Source organism: Anomaloglossus baeobatrachus, chromosome 11 (assembly GCF_048569485.1).
Source record: "Anomaloglossus baeobatrachus isolate aAnoBae1 chromosome 11, aAnoBae1.hap1, whole genome shotgun sequence".
NCBI classification, from domain to species: Eukaryota; Metazoa; Chordata; class Amphibia; order Anura; family Aromobatidae; genus Anomaloglossus; species Anomaloglossus baeobatrachus.
The window spans coordinates 21257194-21275187 of NC_134363.1; the positions used below are offsets into that span (position 1 = coordinate 21257194).

General features: G+C 48.6%; 1 protein-coding gene across 1 annotated transcript; it reads left to right on the plus strand.

Moving 5' to 3' along the window:
• The first annotated feature begins 781 nt into the window (after positions 1-781).
• On the plus strand, positions 782-16074 carry ETFB (electron transfer flavoprotein subunit beta). Its single transcript, XM_075328488.1, has 5 exons — positions 782-976; positions 1833-1895; positions 2312-2470; positions 2721-2890; positions 15817-16074. Coding segments are annotated over exons 1-5 (588 nt in total). The 3' UTR covers positions 15818-16074.
• The last annotated feature ends 1920 nt before the right edge of the window (positions 16075-17994 follow it).

Sequence of the window (17994 nt, forward strand, 5' to 3'; positions counted from 1 at the left end):
ATCTGAACGCTGCACTCGTGTCATTTACACCCCGAGTCGCAGAAATTAGCTATAAATCCACACTATTATACGCGAGCCTCGCCAGACTCATACGTGTGCTGCAATAATACCCGACATGTACCAGGATTTACTCATTCCCTGCCATCTGGATGACGACTTATGCTGCTGCTGGTGACTGTTTTACTGCAGGGAGTGCAGCACTGGACATGGCCTGTAGGGGGCAGCACTCTCCCTCGTCTCCATGATTCCTGCTGATCGGCCTCGCGTCCTGACAAAAAGCGTTACCAGCCGCGCTCATCACCTGATACCAAAGTCAAAATGCCCCTGTATCCCGTGCTCTATCAACTGCCCCTCTGATAGCGAAATTTAAAGGGTTATTTCCATTTTCCTAATTTGATATTTTCTGATAGGGCTTGTGAAAACGAGTACTTTTGCAATTTACTGCTTCTTAAAATTTCCAACCATATTTGAGATATTAACACTTTTTCATTTGTTTACATCCCGTTGCCTTGGAGACCGACCTCCGCTGCCAACTAAAGAAATGTGTGAATATCTCAAGAACGGTTTGAAATGTTAAAAAGCAGTAAATTGCAAAAGTGCTTATATTTACAAGCCCTATCCGATGATACTCTGTTTAGAAAGATGAGAAAAACCCTTTAAATGGCCGATCACTCTGCCGTAGGTGCCATCTTGGTGCTGCTGTGATGTCCAGCCTGTGACTCTGCTTGGTATATTCAGTATTAAGGATATTATTTTTTATGTTATTATTATCCTCATATCTATGGCCGGAGGTTCTGACTCGATTCTGTCTTTTCAGGAGACCATCCGCACAGCGCTGGCCATGGGAGCCGACCGGGGGATCCACGTAGACTTGTCAGCCAAAGACGCCGAAACCCTCGGACCTTTCCAAGTCTCTAAGCTCCTGGCGGCTCTGGTTAAGAAGGAGAACGTGAACCTGGTGCTGCTGGGAAAACAGGTGAGTAATGTGTTGGCACCTCCTTCATTTCTACCGGATAATGGATCTAGTGACTCTCGGTCATTCGCACCGAGCTGGTCCCCGTTGGCAGCCGTAGTCTTTCATGTGTCCAGGCTGATAATGGGTCTGGTGGGTCTTGGTCACTTGCACTTCACTAGCACCCTGCCGGCAGCCATAGTCCTTCGTGGTTCCGGCCTGATAATGGGCTTGGTGGCTCTCGGTCACGCATCGCTTGTGCTGAGGTGGCCCCTGCCGGCAGCCATAGTCCTCCATGTTTGCTGCCTGATAATGGGTTTGCTGGGTCTTGGTTACTCGCACTGAGCTGACCCCCGCCAACAGCCATAGTCCTGCATGGTTCGGGCCTGATAATTGGTCTGGTGGCTCTCGCACCAAGCTGGCCCCCGCCAGCTGCCGTAGTCACCCATGTTTTGAGCCTGATAATGGGGCTGGTTGTTTTTGGTCATTTGCACCGAGCTGGCCCCCACCGGCAGCCATAGTCCTCCATGTTTCCGGCCTGATAATTGGTCTGGTGGCATTCGCACCGAGCTGGCCCCCGCCGGCTGCCATAGTCCTCCATGTTTCCGGCCTGATAATGGGTCTGGTGGCTCTTGGTCACTCGCACCGAGCTGGCCCCCGCCGGTTGTCGTAGTCCTCCATATTTCCGGCCTGATAATGGGTCTGGTGGCTCTTGGTCACTCGCACCGAGCTGGCCCCCGTCGGTTGTCGTAGTCCTCCATATTTCCGGCCTGATAATGGGTCTGGTGGCTCTTGGTCACTTGCACCGAGCTGGCCCCCGCCGGCTGCCGTAGTCCTCCGTGATTATGTGATAACTGACCTCCTGTGTCTTCTCTCCTAGGCCATCGATGACGACTGTAATCAGACGGGACAGATGACGGCTGCGCTCCTGGACTGGCCGCAGGTACCGCTACACCCATGAGAAGAGTCAGGAGTCTCCTCTATGCCCCCCCAGACAATTGAGGGTGCAGGAGCGGAGGAGGGGGTCTGTCGAGTATCGTGCACCTGTCTGATTATTTAATTTAGGACTATGGCACGATAGCTGGCGAGCCTCCGACATACCCCACCTAGTAACGTCTCCTACCCCCTGAGGTGCGAGGTGTTGGGTAACCCGATCGTTTCATGCTGGGTAATGCTCGGGCAGCAGAGAATCCGGACGCACTCCCTCACTACAGAAAGCGGTGCCATTTTAGGAGAAACATGGCACTTGGGCGTGAGATTTCAGGTCGTGTGGATTTGGGCCTCATGTCACCTCCCGAGCAGAATCTTTGCATCACGCCCCCCTCCCCCCCCCCATTAACCTCTATGTTCTCTCTCTAGGCCACTTTTGCATCAGAGGTTAAAGTAGAAGGCGAGAAGTTGACGGTGGTCCGGGAGGTAGACGGAGGTCTGGAAACCATCAGCATGAAGCTTCCGGCCGTAGTGACCGCCGACCTGCGACTAAATGAACCGCGTTATGCGACTCTACCCAACATCATGGTGAGAGGCGGCTGATGGGGGGTGGAGGAGGGGGGGGGGGGCTGGGTCAGTGATGCCTCCGGGACGGGCGTATTAAGCAGGGATTTCGGAGCTGTGATCTTTTATCCGCGGCTTTGTGTACAGCTTACGCGAGGAGCCGTCCATCTACATAAGCTCTAATTAGTGCAGATGCCCCGACCGTGAACCGCAAAGTCTTCAGCCCCGGCGCCTGACGGACGCGGGCAATGTTTTTTTTTTTTTTTTTCTTTAGAAAGCCAAGAAGAAGAAGATCGAGACCGTGAAGCCATCAGACCTGGGGGTGGACACGGCGAGCCGCGTACATATACTGAGCGTAGAGGACCCGCCGCAGAGACTGGCCGGGGTGAAAGTGGAAACCGTAGAGGACCTCGTGGGCAAACTGAAGGAGAGTGGCCGCATCTGGTAAGTGGGAGGTGCTGCCTCGTAGACATCTCGGTACTCCCTACCTAAAGGGCGGTCAACAGAGGACACCTATAGGATTTGCAGTAGTTGTCTCTCCCATAGACTTCATTCTACACGACCAGCATTTTTGCTATTCGGTCAGGTCACATTACGACTAGACATGTCTGGCTTGTCCCAGTCTAGTCTGCATGTGACTGTATTTATGATCCACCGCAGAGATAGGCGGGGGTGAAAGTGGAAACTGTAGAGGACCTCGTGGGCAAACTGAAGGAGAGTGGCCGCATCTGGTAAGTGGGAGGTGCTGCCTCATAGACATCTCGGTACTCCCTACCTAAAGGGCGGCCAACAGAGTACACCTATAGTTGTCTCTCCCATTGACTTCATTGGACTCGAACACCATTTTTTGGTATTAGGTCAGGTCACATTACGACTAGACGTGTCTGGCTTGTCTCAGTCTAGTCTGCATGTGACCGTATTTACGATCCATCGTAGAGACAGGCCAGGGAGAAAGTGAAAACTGTAGAGGATCAGGTGGGCGAACTGAAGGAGAGCGGCCGCATCTAGTAAATGGGAGGTGCTGCCTTGTAGACATTTCAGTATTCCGTACTGAAAGGGACGGTCAACAGAAGACACTTATGGCACGTCCATAGGATATCCAATAGTTGTCTTCATTGGACACGACCACTATTTTTGCTATTAGGTCAGGTCACATTACAACTAGACATTTCTGGCTTGTCTCAGTACAAGGGAGTTAAGAGAAGCTGGGCACGTCTAGTCTGCATGTGACCGCATTTATGATCCAATGTAGAGACAGGCCGGGGTGAAAGTGGAAACCATAGAGAACTCCCTACTTAAAGGGGTGGTCAACAGAAGACACTGAAGGCACGCCCATAGGATTTACAATAGTTGCTTTAATAGGGCATGACCACCATTTTTGCTATTGGGTCAGGTCACATTACGACTAGACGTGTCTGAGATAAGCTGGGCACGTCTAGTCTGCATTTGGCCGCATTTATCATCCACCAAAGAGATAGGCCGGGATGACAGTGGAAACCGTAGAGGACCTCGTGGACAAACTGAAGGAGAGCGGCCACATCTGGTAATTCAGAGGTGTTGCCTCGTTGACATTTCGGTACTCCCTACTTAAAGGGGTGGTTAACAGAAGACATTTTATAGGATTTACAATAGTTGTCTCATCCATAGACTTCATTTGACACGACCACCATTTTTGGCAGGTCACCTTACGACTTGACATGTCTGGCTTGTCCCAGTACGAGGGAATTGAGAGAAACTGGGCACGTCTAGTCTGCATGTGACCGCATTTATCATCCACCGCAGAGACAGGTCGGGATGAAAATGGAAACTGAAGAGGACCTAATGGGCAAACTGAAGGAGAGCGGCCGCATCTGGTAATTCAGAGGGGCTGCCTCGTAGAGATTTCAGTACTCCCTAAGGGGCGGCCAACAGAAGACACTTATGGCACGTCCATAGGATTTGCAATAGTTGCCTTCATTGGGCATGACCACCATTTTTGCTATTGGGTCAGGTCACATTATGGCTAAATGTGTTCGAGATAAGCTGGGCACGTCTAGTTTGCATGTGACCGCAATTATGATCCTCCGCAGAGACAGGCCGGGGTGAAAGTGGAAACTGAAGAGGACCTTCTGGGCAAACTGAAGGAGAGCGGCCACATCTGGTAATTCAGAGGTGCTGCCTCGTTGACATTTCAGTACTCCCTACTTAAAGGGGTGGTCAACAGAAGACACTTATAGGATTTACAATAGTTGTCTCTTCCATAGACTTCATTGGACACGACTAGCATTTTTGGTATTAGGTCAGGTCACCTTACGACTAGACATGTCTGACTTGTCCCAGTACGAGGGAATTGAGAGAAACTGGGCACGTCTAGTCTGCATGTGACCGCATTTATGATCCGCCGCAGAGACAGGTTGGGGTGCAAGTGGAAACCGTAGAGGACCTTGTGGGCAAACTGAAGGAGAGCGGCCGCATCTGGTAAGTCGGAGGGGCTGCCTCGTAAACATTTCAGTACTCCCTAAGGGGTGGCCAACAGAAGACACTTATGGCACGTCCATAGGATTTGCCTTCATTGGGCATGACCACCATTTTTGCTATTAGGTCAGGTCACCTTACGACTGCAGGTGCCTGAGATAAGCTGGGCACGTCTAGTCTTCACGTGACCGTATATATGCAGATCTGAGCTCCACTCATAGCCTTCAAGGGAAGAAACCCCTTGAGGTGAAGCAACGTTCGGGCCACCTTAAGTACATCCATAGGATTTGCAATAGTCTTTCCCATAGACTTCATTGGACACAACCAACATTTTTGCTATTAGGTCAAGCCACATTACAACTAGACTTATCTGGCTTGTCCCAGTCTAGTCTGCATGTGACCGCATTTATGATCCACAGCAGAGATAGGCCGGGATAAAAGTGGAAACTGTGGAGGACCTTGTGGGCAAACTGAAGGAGAGCGGCCGCATCTGATAATTCAGAGGTGCTGCCTCGTAGACATTTCAGTACTCCCTACTTACTATTTAAAGGGGCGGTCAACAGAAGACACATGGCTTGTCCATAAGATTTGCAATAGTTGCCTTCATTGGATACGACGACCATTTTTGCTATTGGGTCAGGTCACCTTACGACTACACATGCCTGATATAAGCTGGGCACGTCTAGTCTTCACGTGATCGTAGATATGCAGACCTGAGCTCCACTCATAGCTTTCAAGGGAAGAGACCCCTTGAGGTGAAGAAAAGTTCGGGCCACCTTAAGCACGTCCATAGGATTTGTAATAGTCTGTCCCCTAGACTTCATTGGGCATGACCACCATTTTTAGTATTAGGTCAGGTCACATTACGACTAGACATGTCCGGCTTGTCCCAGTACGAGGGAATTGAGAGAAATTGGGCACGTCTAGTCTGCATGTGATCGCATTTATTATCCAATGCAGAGATAGACCGGGGTGAAAGTGGAAACCGTAGAGGACCATGTGGGCAAACTGAAGGAGAGCAGCCACATCTGGTAAGTCAAGGGGTGCTGCCTCGTAGACATTTCAGTACTCCCTACTTACTATTTAAAGGGGCGGTCAACAGAAGACACATGGCTTGTCCATAATATTTGCAATAGTTGCCTTCATTGGGCATGACCACCTTTTTTGCTCTTAGGTCAGGCCACATTATGACTAGACGTGCCTGGCTTGTCCCAGTACAGTGAATTGAGAGAAGCTGGGCACGTCTAGTCTGCATGTGACCGTGTATATGCAGATCCAGGCTCCACTATTTAACCCTTTTAAATGTGGCAATAGTTGCCATGCATAGTCTTCAAGAGAGGAGCGAAGACCAAGAACAGTTCAGGCCACCTTAACTACCGCCCTCAGCAGTTTAACCCCTCGTTCGCCGGGTAGGTAGCTTGGCGCGGACCCCATGCGTTGCGCTCGTCTGCCGCTGCACCTCACCTCTCCAATTACACAATTAATTAATGTAACCGGGTAATTGAGGCTGTCACGTTGCGATGTGAAGAGTCTCCTGCCAGGGATGAGGAAACGCCATCAATATTTTTGGTGCCTAATTTGATAAATCTGTTTTTAACGATGTTTTGTTTACAGAGGTTTCCTAATGTGTCACGCTCCCGCGGACGGAGAGACGAACGGCGCGGCGGCCCCCCGGCCCGCCCGGATAATTAGTGCAAATATTAGAAAGTGACCCCAGAAAACCCCTCTAATAATATCTCATTTCTGCATCAATATATCTGCACGCTGTCAGTGAATAATCACATTATATCACGCCTCCAGACAATTTTTTTTTTTTTATTTTTTATTCATATCCTCTTTGAACACCCAGCTTTCCAGGCTTTACAATGGAAAATCACGCCCGGCTGCTTCCTTTTGCGTCCTTTATACCTGTTGCATTTGCCATTCAGGACCTCGGAAAAGCTAGATATTTATTTCCTATAACAGCAGCCATATACACGGTCACCCAGCTTTCCCAGAGTACAGAGCGATTGATGTATTTATCATTCAAGGTGCAATTCACTATAAATATCAATTTAGGAAAGCTGGGTGATACGAAAATCTGGATGTCCATTTCCTTTAAGTCCTGAATAGACATGGATCTAGTTATTCTATCACTGAAGGGGCAGACCCCTGTATAATCAAAGAATAACTAAATACATTGTCATCCCGGAATCTGGGAAAGCTGGGTAATTATGTACATGGCTCGAGTTACAGGAAATGGACATCCAGCTTTTCCCAAGCCCTGAATAGACCAGGATCTAGTTATTTTTTGATTATACAGTAATAGAATAACTAAATACATTGTCATTCAGGGCTCTAGGAAAGCTGGGTGTTTATGTACAGGGCTGGAGTTAGAGGAAATGGACATCCAGCTTTTCCCGAGTCCTGAATAGACCAGGATCTAGTTATTCTATTACTGTATAATCAAAAAATAACTAAATACATATTTTCTTTCAGGGCTCTGGGAAAGCTGGGTGATTACGTACAGGGCTTTAGTTAGAGGAAATGGACATCCAGCTTTTCCCAAATCCTGAATAGACCAGGATCTAGTTATTTTTTGATTATACAGTAATAGAATAACTAAATACATTGTCATTCAGGGCTCTAGGAAAGCTGGGTGTTTATGTACAGGGCTGGAGTTAGAGGAAATGGATATCCAGCTTTTCCCGAGTCCTGAATAGACCAGGATCTAGTTATTCTATTACTGTATAATAAAAAAAATAGCTAAATACATTTTCTTTCAGGGCTCTGGGAAAGCTGGGTGATTATGTACAGGGCTAGCGTTATAGGAAATGGACATCCAGCTTTTCCCAAGTCCTGAGTAGACATGGATCTAGTTATTCTATCACTTAAGGGGCAGATCACCATATAATTAAAGAATAACTAAATACATTTTCTTTCAGGGCTCTGGGAAAGCTGGGTGATTATGTACAGGGCTGGAGTTAGAGGAAATGGACATCCAGCTTTCTTTGTCGCTCTATTGGGAGACCCAGACAATTGGGTGTATAGGCTATGCCTCCGGAGGCTGCACAAAGTATTACACTTAAAAGTGTTAAGCCCCTCCCCTTCTGCCTATACACCCCCCGTGCTCTCACGGGATCCCCAGTTTTTTGCTTTGTGCGAAGGAGGCAGACACGCACAGCACAGCTCCACAGATTGGTCAGCAGCAGCTGCTGCCTATGTCGGATGGAAGAAAAGAGGGCCCATATAGGGCCCCCAGCATGCTCCCTTCTCACCCCACTCTTTGTCGGCGGTGTTGTTAAGGTTGAGGTACCCATTGCGGGTACGGAGGCTGGAGCCCACATGCTGTTTTCCTTCCCCATCCCCCTTAGGGCTCTGGGTGAAGTGGGATCCAGGATCGGTCTCCAGGCACTGAGGCCGTGCTCCATCCACAACTCCTGAGGAGCCTGCTGGATAGGAGCCGGGTATCGATCAGGGACAGGGCCCTGCATCTTTGAGGTACTCTGTGTCCCCGTGGGGACCGCGCACAGCAGCACTCCAGCATTGCTGGGTGTGCTAGTGCACCGGGGACTGCGGCGCTGACCGCCTTTGGTGCCATTATACACTGCAGCGGTGCTGAGTGTATTTGTGTATGGGGACGGCCGCGCTGACCGCCGCCGCCATTGTTTTTACTGAGGCGCGGCTGGGACTTGTAGTGCGCCGGGGACTCTGCGCTGGCCGCGCTTTTACGGCGGCCGCGCTTATAACTAGAGTCCCCGGCTTTTTGGGCCTAGTCTCCGTTCTTCCCGCCCTCAGCCCTGCCAGTCAGGGGAAGGGCGGGACGCTGCACAGGACGAGCAGCACTGAGGGCTGGAGCATGCTTAGCATACTCCACCCCCCTCACTGTGCACACTGTGACTCCAACTCCCGCACTTTCTCGGTCACGCCCACGACTCCCTCATCTCCTCAGGACGCCGGCAGCCATTACTGTCAGCTCCTAGGACGCTGCAGAGGGGAGACAAACTCTGGGGGACCCAGGCACGAGTTCAGGGGGCCACACAACCGCTTTCAGCGGGCGGTAAGCAGCACCTGAGGTGCTGATTTCACTGGTGGTGTAGTGTGTTTAGAGTTTATATCTTTGCTATACTTTACACTGTATGGTGCACAGTCAATTTTCTGGTCATATACCCTGTGGTGTGGCTCAAGGGGCAACAAAACACAGGCTTACTACGCTGCCAGCGCCGCATGTGCAATCCGGCAGGTTCCATTGACCCTCATGGTGGACCCCTGTGGCATTTGTTCTGGCCTCTGCTCAAGGGGTCCTAGGGACAACAACCAAACAGATCCAGGTGACAGGGACGGAGTTTGCAGTTTTTACTGACAGACTTTCTGAGACTATGGCTAAAATACCAGAAGCTGGCAGTCCAGACTGGTATCTCAGACCATGGGCACTGTACAATCACTGCCCTCTATTCCCCTCAGTTGGAACAACAATGTTCCCCAGGGGTGTCTCATAGGTCCCAGGGTGAAGCTCTGACACGGACCGCAGTCCCAGACCGCCTAGGCGAGCTCGCTTAGACACCCCCTCGACCTCATCACATTGTTCAGGGTCTCAGAGAAATGTCTCTCTGTATCAGAAGAGGAGGTGGCTGATCAGGATTCTGATCCTGATGCCGCTCTCTACCTGGATATCCCTGAGGCGGACGCCATAGTGAATGCTCTTATTGCGTCCATAAAAATGATGCTGGATGTTTCTCTCTCAGCTCATCCAGCAGAAGGGTCACCTTTTTCAAGGTCCCCCAAGAGTACAGCGAGTAGGTTTCTGGATCACTCTGACGTCTCGGAGGCAGTCCAGACACGCCGAGTTTGTCCGGATAAGCGTTTCTTCCAAGCGCTTTAAGGATACACTTTATCCCTTCCCCCCTGACGTGGTCAGGGCTGGACTCAGTGTCCCAAGGTGGATTCTCCAATCTCTAGACTGGCGGCTAGATCCATAGTGGCAGTTGAAGATGGGGATTCACTCAAGGATGCCACTGACAGACAGATGGAGCTCTGGTTGAAATCCATCTATGAAGCCATCGGCGCGCCTTTTGCTCCAGCATTCGCAGCCCTATGGGCGCTCCAAGCTATTGCAGCGGGTCAGGCGCAAATTGACGCACTTGCACGTACGTCTGCGCCGCAAGTGGCGTCTGTAACCTCTCAAACTTCGGCATTGCGTCCTACGCTATTAATGCTGTCCTGGACTCTGCGAGCCGTACGGCGGTTGCAGCCGACAATTCGGTGGCAATACGCAGGGCCTTGTGGCTGCGGGAATGGAAGGCAGACTCAGCTTCCAAAAAAGTGCTTAACCGGTTTGCCATTTTCTGGCGACCGTTTGTTTGGTGAGAGGCTGGATGAAATCACCAACCAATCCTGGGAAAGGAAACATCCTTACCCCAGACCAAACCAAGATTACCCCAACAGAGAATGGGACAGTCGAGGTTTCGGTCCTTTCCGGGCGCGGGCAGGTCCCAATTCTCCTCGCCCAAACGTCCTCAGAAGGGTCAGAGGAACTCCGATCCATGGCGGTCTAAGGCACGCCCTTAAAAGACCGCCGGAGGTGCCGCCACCAAGTCGGCTTCCTCATGACCTACGGCCCTCACACCCCATCCTCGGTCGGAGACAGGCTCTCCCGCCTTTCAGACATTTCGCTGCCACAGGTTAAGGACCGTTGGGTGAGAGACATTCTGTCTCACGGTCACAGGATAGAGTCAACTCTCGTCCTCCGACTTGATTTTTCAGAACATCCCCGCCTCCCGGGCGAGCCGATGCTCTGCTACAGGCGCTGGGCACTCTGAAGGCAGAAGGAGTGGTGATCCCGGTTCCTCTTCAGCAACAGGGTCACGGTTTTTACTCCAACCTGTTTGTGGTTCCAAAGAAGGACGGATCTTTCCGTCCTGTCCTGGACCTAAAACTGCTCCACAAACATGTAAAAGCCAAGCGGTTCAGGATGGAATCCCTCCGCTCCGTCATCGCCTCAATGTCCCAAGGAAATTTCCTTGCATCGATCGATATCAAGGAGGCTTATCTCCACGTACTTATTGCTCCAGAGCATCAGCGCTTCCTGCGCTTCGCCATCGGAGATGAACACCTGAAGTTCGTGGCACTGCCGTTCGGCCTGGCGACAGCCCCACAGGTTTTCACCAAGATCATGGCTGCAGTACTTGCGATCCTACACTCTCAGGGTCACTCGGTGATCCCTTACTTAGACGATCTGCTGGTCAAGGCTCCCTCTCAAGAGGCATGCCAGCACAGCCTCACCGCTACTCTGGATACTCTCCAGACTTTCGGGTGGATCATCAATTTTCCAAAGTCAAATCTGACACCGGCCCAATCGCTGACATATCTTGACATGGAGTTGTCATACCCTCTCAGCGATAGTGAAGCTTCCGCTGAACAAACACCGTTCACTACAGACGGGGGTGCAATCTCTAGGTCAGTCACTCCCCTTGAGGCGCCCCACGCACTTCCTCGGGAAGATGGTGGCAGCAATGGGGGCAGTCCCTTTCACGCAGTGTTCATCAGCGTCCTAAAGGGACTCCTACGCAAGGAGACAGGAAACCGACATTCCTCAACAGGAACGTCTCCCTCTCTCAGGCATACCACTTCATTGTCGAGGGGAAATTCCTTCCTTCTCCCATCCTGGGCAGTGGTCACGACGGACGTGAGTAGGTTTCCGTGGGGAGCAATTTTTCTCCACCACAGGGCTCAAGGTACGTGGACTCACCATTGAGTCCTCGCTTCTGATCAATGTTCTGGAGATCAGAGCAGTGTATCTCGTCCTAAAAGCGTTCCAGCAGTGGCTGGAAGGTAAGAAGATCCGAGTTCAGTCGGACAACTCCACAGCGGTGGCTTACAGTCCGGCGGCTTCTGCTGTGGATGGAAGCCACAGCCTCCACCATATCCGCAGTTCACATCCCAGGCGTGGAACACTTGGGGCAGACTTTCTCAGTCGCCAGGGCATGGACGCAGAGCAAGGGTCCCTTCACCAGGACGGGTTTCACGAGATATGTTGCCACTAGGGCATGCCGGACGTCGACCTAATTGCGTTCCGGCACCACAGCAAGGTTCCGACGTTCATGGCACAGTCTCAAGATCCCAGAGCTATGGCGACAGACGCCTTCGTTCAACACTGGTCGCAGTTTCAGCTTACTTACGTGCTCCCACCGTTGGCACTGTTGCCCAGAGTGTTACGCAAGATCACGGCAGACTGCCGCGGCTGCCGCCGCGTCATCCCCGTCGCTCCAGACTGGCCGAGGAGGTCGTGGTCCCGGATCTGTGGCATCTCTCGGTCGGCCAACCGGGGGCACTGCCAGACCGACCAGAATTGCTGTCTCAAGGGCCGTTTTTTCCATCTGAATTCTGGGGCCCTCAACCTGGCTGTGTGGCCATTGAGTCCTGGATTCTAGCGTCTTCAGGATTATCTCAAGAAGCCATTGCCACTATGAGACAGGCTTGTAAACAAACGTCCGCCAAGGTCTAACCACAGGACGCGGAAAATATTCCTGTCGTGGTGCTCTGCTCAGGGTTTTTTCTCCCTGGCCATTTGCCTTGCCCCCTTCCCTGTCCTTCCTTCAATTTGGACTGGAAAAGGGTTCGTCGCTCGGCTCCCTTAAGGGACAAGTCTCAGCGCTCTGTGTTTTTTCCAGAAGCGCCTAGCCAGACTTCCACAGGTACGCACGTTCCTGCAGGGGGTTTGTCACATCGTTCCTTTTTACAAGCGGCCGTTACAACCTTGGGATCTGAACAGGGTGCTGATGTTCTTCAGAAACCACCATTCGAGCCAATGAGAGATATTTCTCTCTCACGCCTTTCGCAGAAAGTGGTTTTTCTAGTACCAGTCACTTCACTTCAGAGAGTGTCTGAGCTAGCAGCGCTGTCATGCAAGGCCCCTTTCCTGGTTTTCACCAGGACAAGGTGGTTCTGCGTCCGGTTCCGGAATTTCTCCCTAAGGTGGTATCCCCCTTTCATCTCAATCAGGATATCTCCTTACCTTCTTTTTGTCCTCATCCAGTTCACCAATGTGAAAAGGATTTGCACTTGTTGGATCTGGTGAGAGCACTCAGACTCTACATTTCTCGTACGGCGCCCCTGCGCCGCTCGGATGCACTCTTTGTCCTTGTCGCTGGCCAGCGTAAAGGGTCACAGGCTTCCAAATCAACCTTGACTCGGTGGATCAAAGAGCCAATTTTCGAAGCCTACCGTTCGGCTGGGCTTCCGGTTCTCTCAGGGCTGAAGGCCCATTCTACCAGAGCCGTGGGTGCGTCCTGGGCTTTGAGGCACCAGGCTACGGCTCAGCAGGTGTGTCAGGCGGCTACCTGGTCGAGCCTGCACACTTTCACGAAACACTATCAGGTTCATACCTATGCTTCGGCGGATGCCAGCATAGGCAGACGTGTCCTTCAGGCGGCGGTTGCCCACCTGTAGGAAGGGGCCGTTTTTTTTTCGGCTCTATTACGAGGTATTATTTTACCCACCCAGGGATTGCTTTTGGACATCCCAATTGTCTGGGTCTCCCAATAGAGCGACAAAGAAGAAGGGAATTTTGTTTACTTACCGTAAATTCCTTTTCTTCTAGCTCTAATTGGGAGACCCAGCACCCGCCCCTGTTTTTTTGTGTACACATGTTGTTCATGTTGAATGGTTTCAGTTCTCCGATATTCCTTCGGATTGAATCTACTTTAAACCAGTTTATAATTTTTTCCTCCTTCTTGCTTTTGCACCAAAACTGGGGATCCCGTGAGAGCACGGGGGGTGTATAGGCAGAAGGGGAGGGGCTTAACACTTAAGTGTAATACTTTGTGCAGCCTCCGGAGGCATAGCCTATACACCCAATTGTCTGGGTCTCCCAATTAGAGCTAGAAGAAAAGGAATTTACGGTAAGTAAACAAAATTCCCTTCTTTCCCAAATCCTGAATAACATGGGTTTATTATTTTTATTTATTTAAATTATTATTATTATTATTGGTTTAGATATTCTATCATTGAAGGAGCAGAACACTATATAATCAAAAAATAACTAAATACATGTTCATTCAGCACTCTGGAAAAGCTGGGTTTCCATTTCCAATAATTGCAAATATATACACAGTGATCCAGCTTTCCCTAACCCATGGTGGAAGAGATTTTACTACATAACAGTCAGTTGCACGTTGACTGTTATGTAGTAAAATCTCTTACAATATGGGTCAGGAAAAGCTGGGTGACCGTGTAATATATTTGCAGCTATTAGAAAGTGGGAAAGCTGGGTGTCCATGTCTAATAGCTGCAAATATGTTACACGGTCACCCAGCTTTTCCTGACCCATGGTGGAAGAGATTTTACTACATAGCGGTCAGTTGCACATTGACCGTTATGTAGTAAAATTTCTTCCATGATGGATTAGGGAAAGCTGGGTGACTGGGAAAGCTGGGTGTCTATTTCCAATAATTGCAGATATATACTCAGTCACCCAGCTTTCCCTAATCCATGATGGAAGAGATATTACTACATAACGGTCAATGTGCAACTGACCACTATGTAGTAAAATCTCTCCCACCATGGGTCAGGAAAAGCTGCGTGACCGTGTAATATATTTGCAGCTATTAGAAATTGGGAAAGCTGGGTGTCCGTTTCTAATAGCTGCAGCTATATTACACGGTCACCCAGCTTTTCCTGACCCATGGTGGGAGAGATTTTATGACATAGTGGTCAGTTGCACATTGACAGTTATGTAGTAATATCTCTTCCATCATGGGTTAGGGAGACTGAGTATATATCTGCCATTATTGGAAATGGACACCCAGCTTTCCCAGAGTCCTGAATGAAAATGTATGTAGTTATTCTTTGATTATATGGTGATCTTCCTCTTCAATGATAGAATATCTAAACCCATGTTATTCAGGACTCTTGAAAAGCTGGATGTCCATTTCCTATAACGCTAGCCCTGTACATAATCACCCAGCTTTCCCAGAGTCCTGAATGAAAATGTATCCAGTTATTTTTTGATTATATAGTAATAGAATAACTAAATCCTGGTCTATTCAGGACTCGGGAAAAGCTGGGTGTCCATTTCCTATAACGCTAGCCATGTAAACAATCACCCAGCTTTCCTAGAGTCCTGAATGAAAATGTATTTAGGTATTCTTTGATTATACAGGGATCTGCCCCTTAATAGAATAACTAGATCCATGTCTATGCAGGACTCAGAGGAAATGGACATCCAGCTTTCCCAGAGTCCTGAATAACATGGGTTTAGATATTTTATCATTGAAGAAGATAACCATATAATCAAAGAATAACTAAATACATTTTCATTCAGGACTCTGGGAAAGCTGGGTGATAGGAAAAGCTGGATGTCCATTTCCTATAACGGTAGCCCTGTACATAATTACCCAGCTTTCCCAGAGTCCTGAATGAAAATGTATTTAGGTATTCTTTGATTATACAGGGATCTGCCACTTAATAGAATAACTAGATCCATGTCTATGCAGGACTCAGGAAAAGCTGGATGTCCATTTCCTCTATCACCCAGCTTTCCCAGAGTCCTGAATGAAAATGTATGTAGTTATTCTTTGATTATATGGTGATCTTCTCCTTCAATGATAGAATATCTAAACCCATGTTATTCAGGACTCTGGGAAAGCTGGATGTCCATTTCCTATAACGCTAGCCATGTACAGAATCACCCAGCTTTCCCAGAGTCCTGAATGAAAATGTGCAGCCTTATAAGTTGTCAGCCAGCTTTCCACCATAGTTTATTATTAGACAAAGTTACCATTCAGGGCTCCTAGAAAGCTAGGTCACTACATCAATCACTGGGGTACAGGTCCCAGCATCTGTAGAGCTGAATGGCTGGTGGTTGACATGTCTTACGGGCGGCCATATTGGACACCCAGCTTTCCCAGGTACTGAAGTCCCGTGCCATTATTTTCCAGATTCCAGTCATCGCTGTGACTTGTGCTGCAGATGCCAGAGGAGCGGGGCTCGTCACCACCGGGCCGTACCGTCCGCACCACCCAGCGCTGCCTTGCCGGACCACCGCCGGCCACCCGATACGATTGTAGCGGCCCCGGAAATGGGCAGAGGAGAATCCAATGGAGATCAATGTGTTTTTCTGTTGTTTTTAGATTTTTTTTTTTCTGTAATTACACTTGGACTATGAATAAACCTTCCTCCTCCTTTGTACGTCCGGAGCGCAGCGTCCTCGTGATTATTTAATAATGGGTCTCAGTGGGGGGACGTGAGCTGCACCGAAAAGATAAAGGAGCTACAATGTGAGTGCGGCCAAGTGTAACCCGCTCCCCCCCAGATCCAGGGAAGGCGGTGGCTCCATCTACACGATCAGCCTGCAATTATCTGCAGCCTCCTCATACAATAGTGTCTGTGTCACCGCTATATCCTCGAGAATGGCCGACGTTTGCCTCTGTTCATCCAAATTCTGACCTGGTTCATTTCTTAATGTACTTTAATAGCAATCGGACCTTTTTTTTTTTTCTTTTCTGATACAGTGCACCAAATCCCCTGCAGAGACCTGGAAAATCTGCTTTCTGCAGCCACCACTAGGGGGAGCTCAGGAGATACTTTGTAGACAGTGAGGTTTATATTGCAAAATTGTGTAGTGAGCTCCCTCTAGTGATTGTAGAGGTGTTCATTAACTCATTCCCTGCTCTTGGCAGCGATTCTAATATTTTACATTAGTACTAAGCAGTGTAGATGTGATTCCAGCTCCGGGGGGAGATAAGACACAAAGCAGCAACTTCATCTCTTTCTGGGTATATTTGTAATCTCTCGACTTTTTATAAATCCAAGAAAATCCCTTTTAAAAATTAGGATCTAATCGTGATGAACAACATTATACATGAATAATGAGCAGCGTAGGTGTGATTCCAGCTCCGGGGTGAGAGAAAACACAAAGCAGCAACATTATTTCTTTCTGGGTATATTTTTACTCTCAACTTTTTTAGAAATCACAAAAAACTCCTTTTAAAAAGGATGATTTAATTGTGATGAAGACCATTATACATCACTACTGAGCGGTGTAGGTGTGATTCCAGCTCTGGGGGTAGATAAAACACAAAGCAGCAACATCATCTCTTTCTTAGTATATTTGTATTCTCTCGACTTTTTATAAATCCAAGAAAACCCCTTTTAAAAACTAGGATCTAATTGTGATGAAGACCATTATACATCACTACTGAGCAGTGTAGGTATGATTCCAGCTCTGGGGGTAGATAAAAAAAACAAAGCAGCAACTTTATCTGTTTCTGGGTATATTTGTACTCTCTTGACGTTTTATAAATCCAAGAAAATCCCTTTTAAAAACTAGGCTCTAATTGTGATGAAGAATATTATACATTAGTACTGAGCAGTGTAGGTGTGATTCCAGCTCTGGGGTGAGAAAACTCAAAGCAGCAATATCATCTCTTACTGGGTATATTTTATACTTAAGCCATTTCCTCTCGACTTTTTTTTTTTATAAATCACAGAAAACCTCTTTTAAAAATTATCTAAAAGTGATGAATATTATATATTAGTACTGAGCAATGTATATGTGATTCCAGCTCTGCGAGAAGAAACACTTACTAGAAAGCACCAATAGGATCTGGCTCTTCAGCTTTTCTCACTTTACTTCTCTTTTATTAGACCTCAACCAGCAGCTGTAATCTCCTTCAGATGGAGGGGATAGAAGTGGCTCATAAGTGGAGAAAGAAGACTAAATATGCCCTCTAGTGGGGGTTGCAGGAGACTGCAAAGTTGAAGTGGATGGGAGAGATGTTGGACTCTTGTCAGTGATTGTCATTTCAAATGTTTGGAGTTTTTGTCTTCAGCATACAGGATAAATGATCTTTTAATAAGATATTATATATTAGTACTGAGCAGTGTAGGTGTGATTCCAGCTCTGAGGTGAGATAAAGCTGCAACATCTCCTTATGGGTATATTTGTGTTCGACTTTACATAAAAAAGAGAAAATCTCTTAAGAATAATGAACTTAACTTGATGAACGTTATACATTAGTACTGAGCACTGTGGGTTTGAGTCCAGCTCTGCGAGAAGAAGAAACACTTACTAGAAAGCACCAATAGGATCTGTCTCTTCAGCTTTTCTCACTCTA

Coding starts and splice junctions, on each gene's coding strand:
- ETFB (XM_075328488.1), top strand. CDS start 782: ATGGCCGGAGGTTCTGACTCGATTCTGTCTTTTCAGGAGACCATCCGC. Junction 977..1,832: donor TGGTGCTGCTGGGAAAACAG/GTGAGTAATGTG, acceptor CTTCTCTCCTAG/GCCATCGATGACGACTGTAA. Junction 2,471..2,720: donor CGACTCTACCCAACATCATG/GTGAGAGGCGGC, acceptor TTTTTTCTTTAG/AAAGCCAAGAAGAAGAAGAT.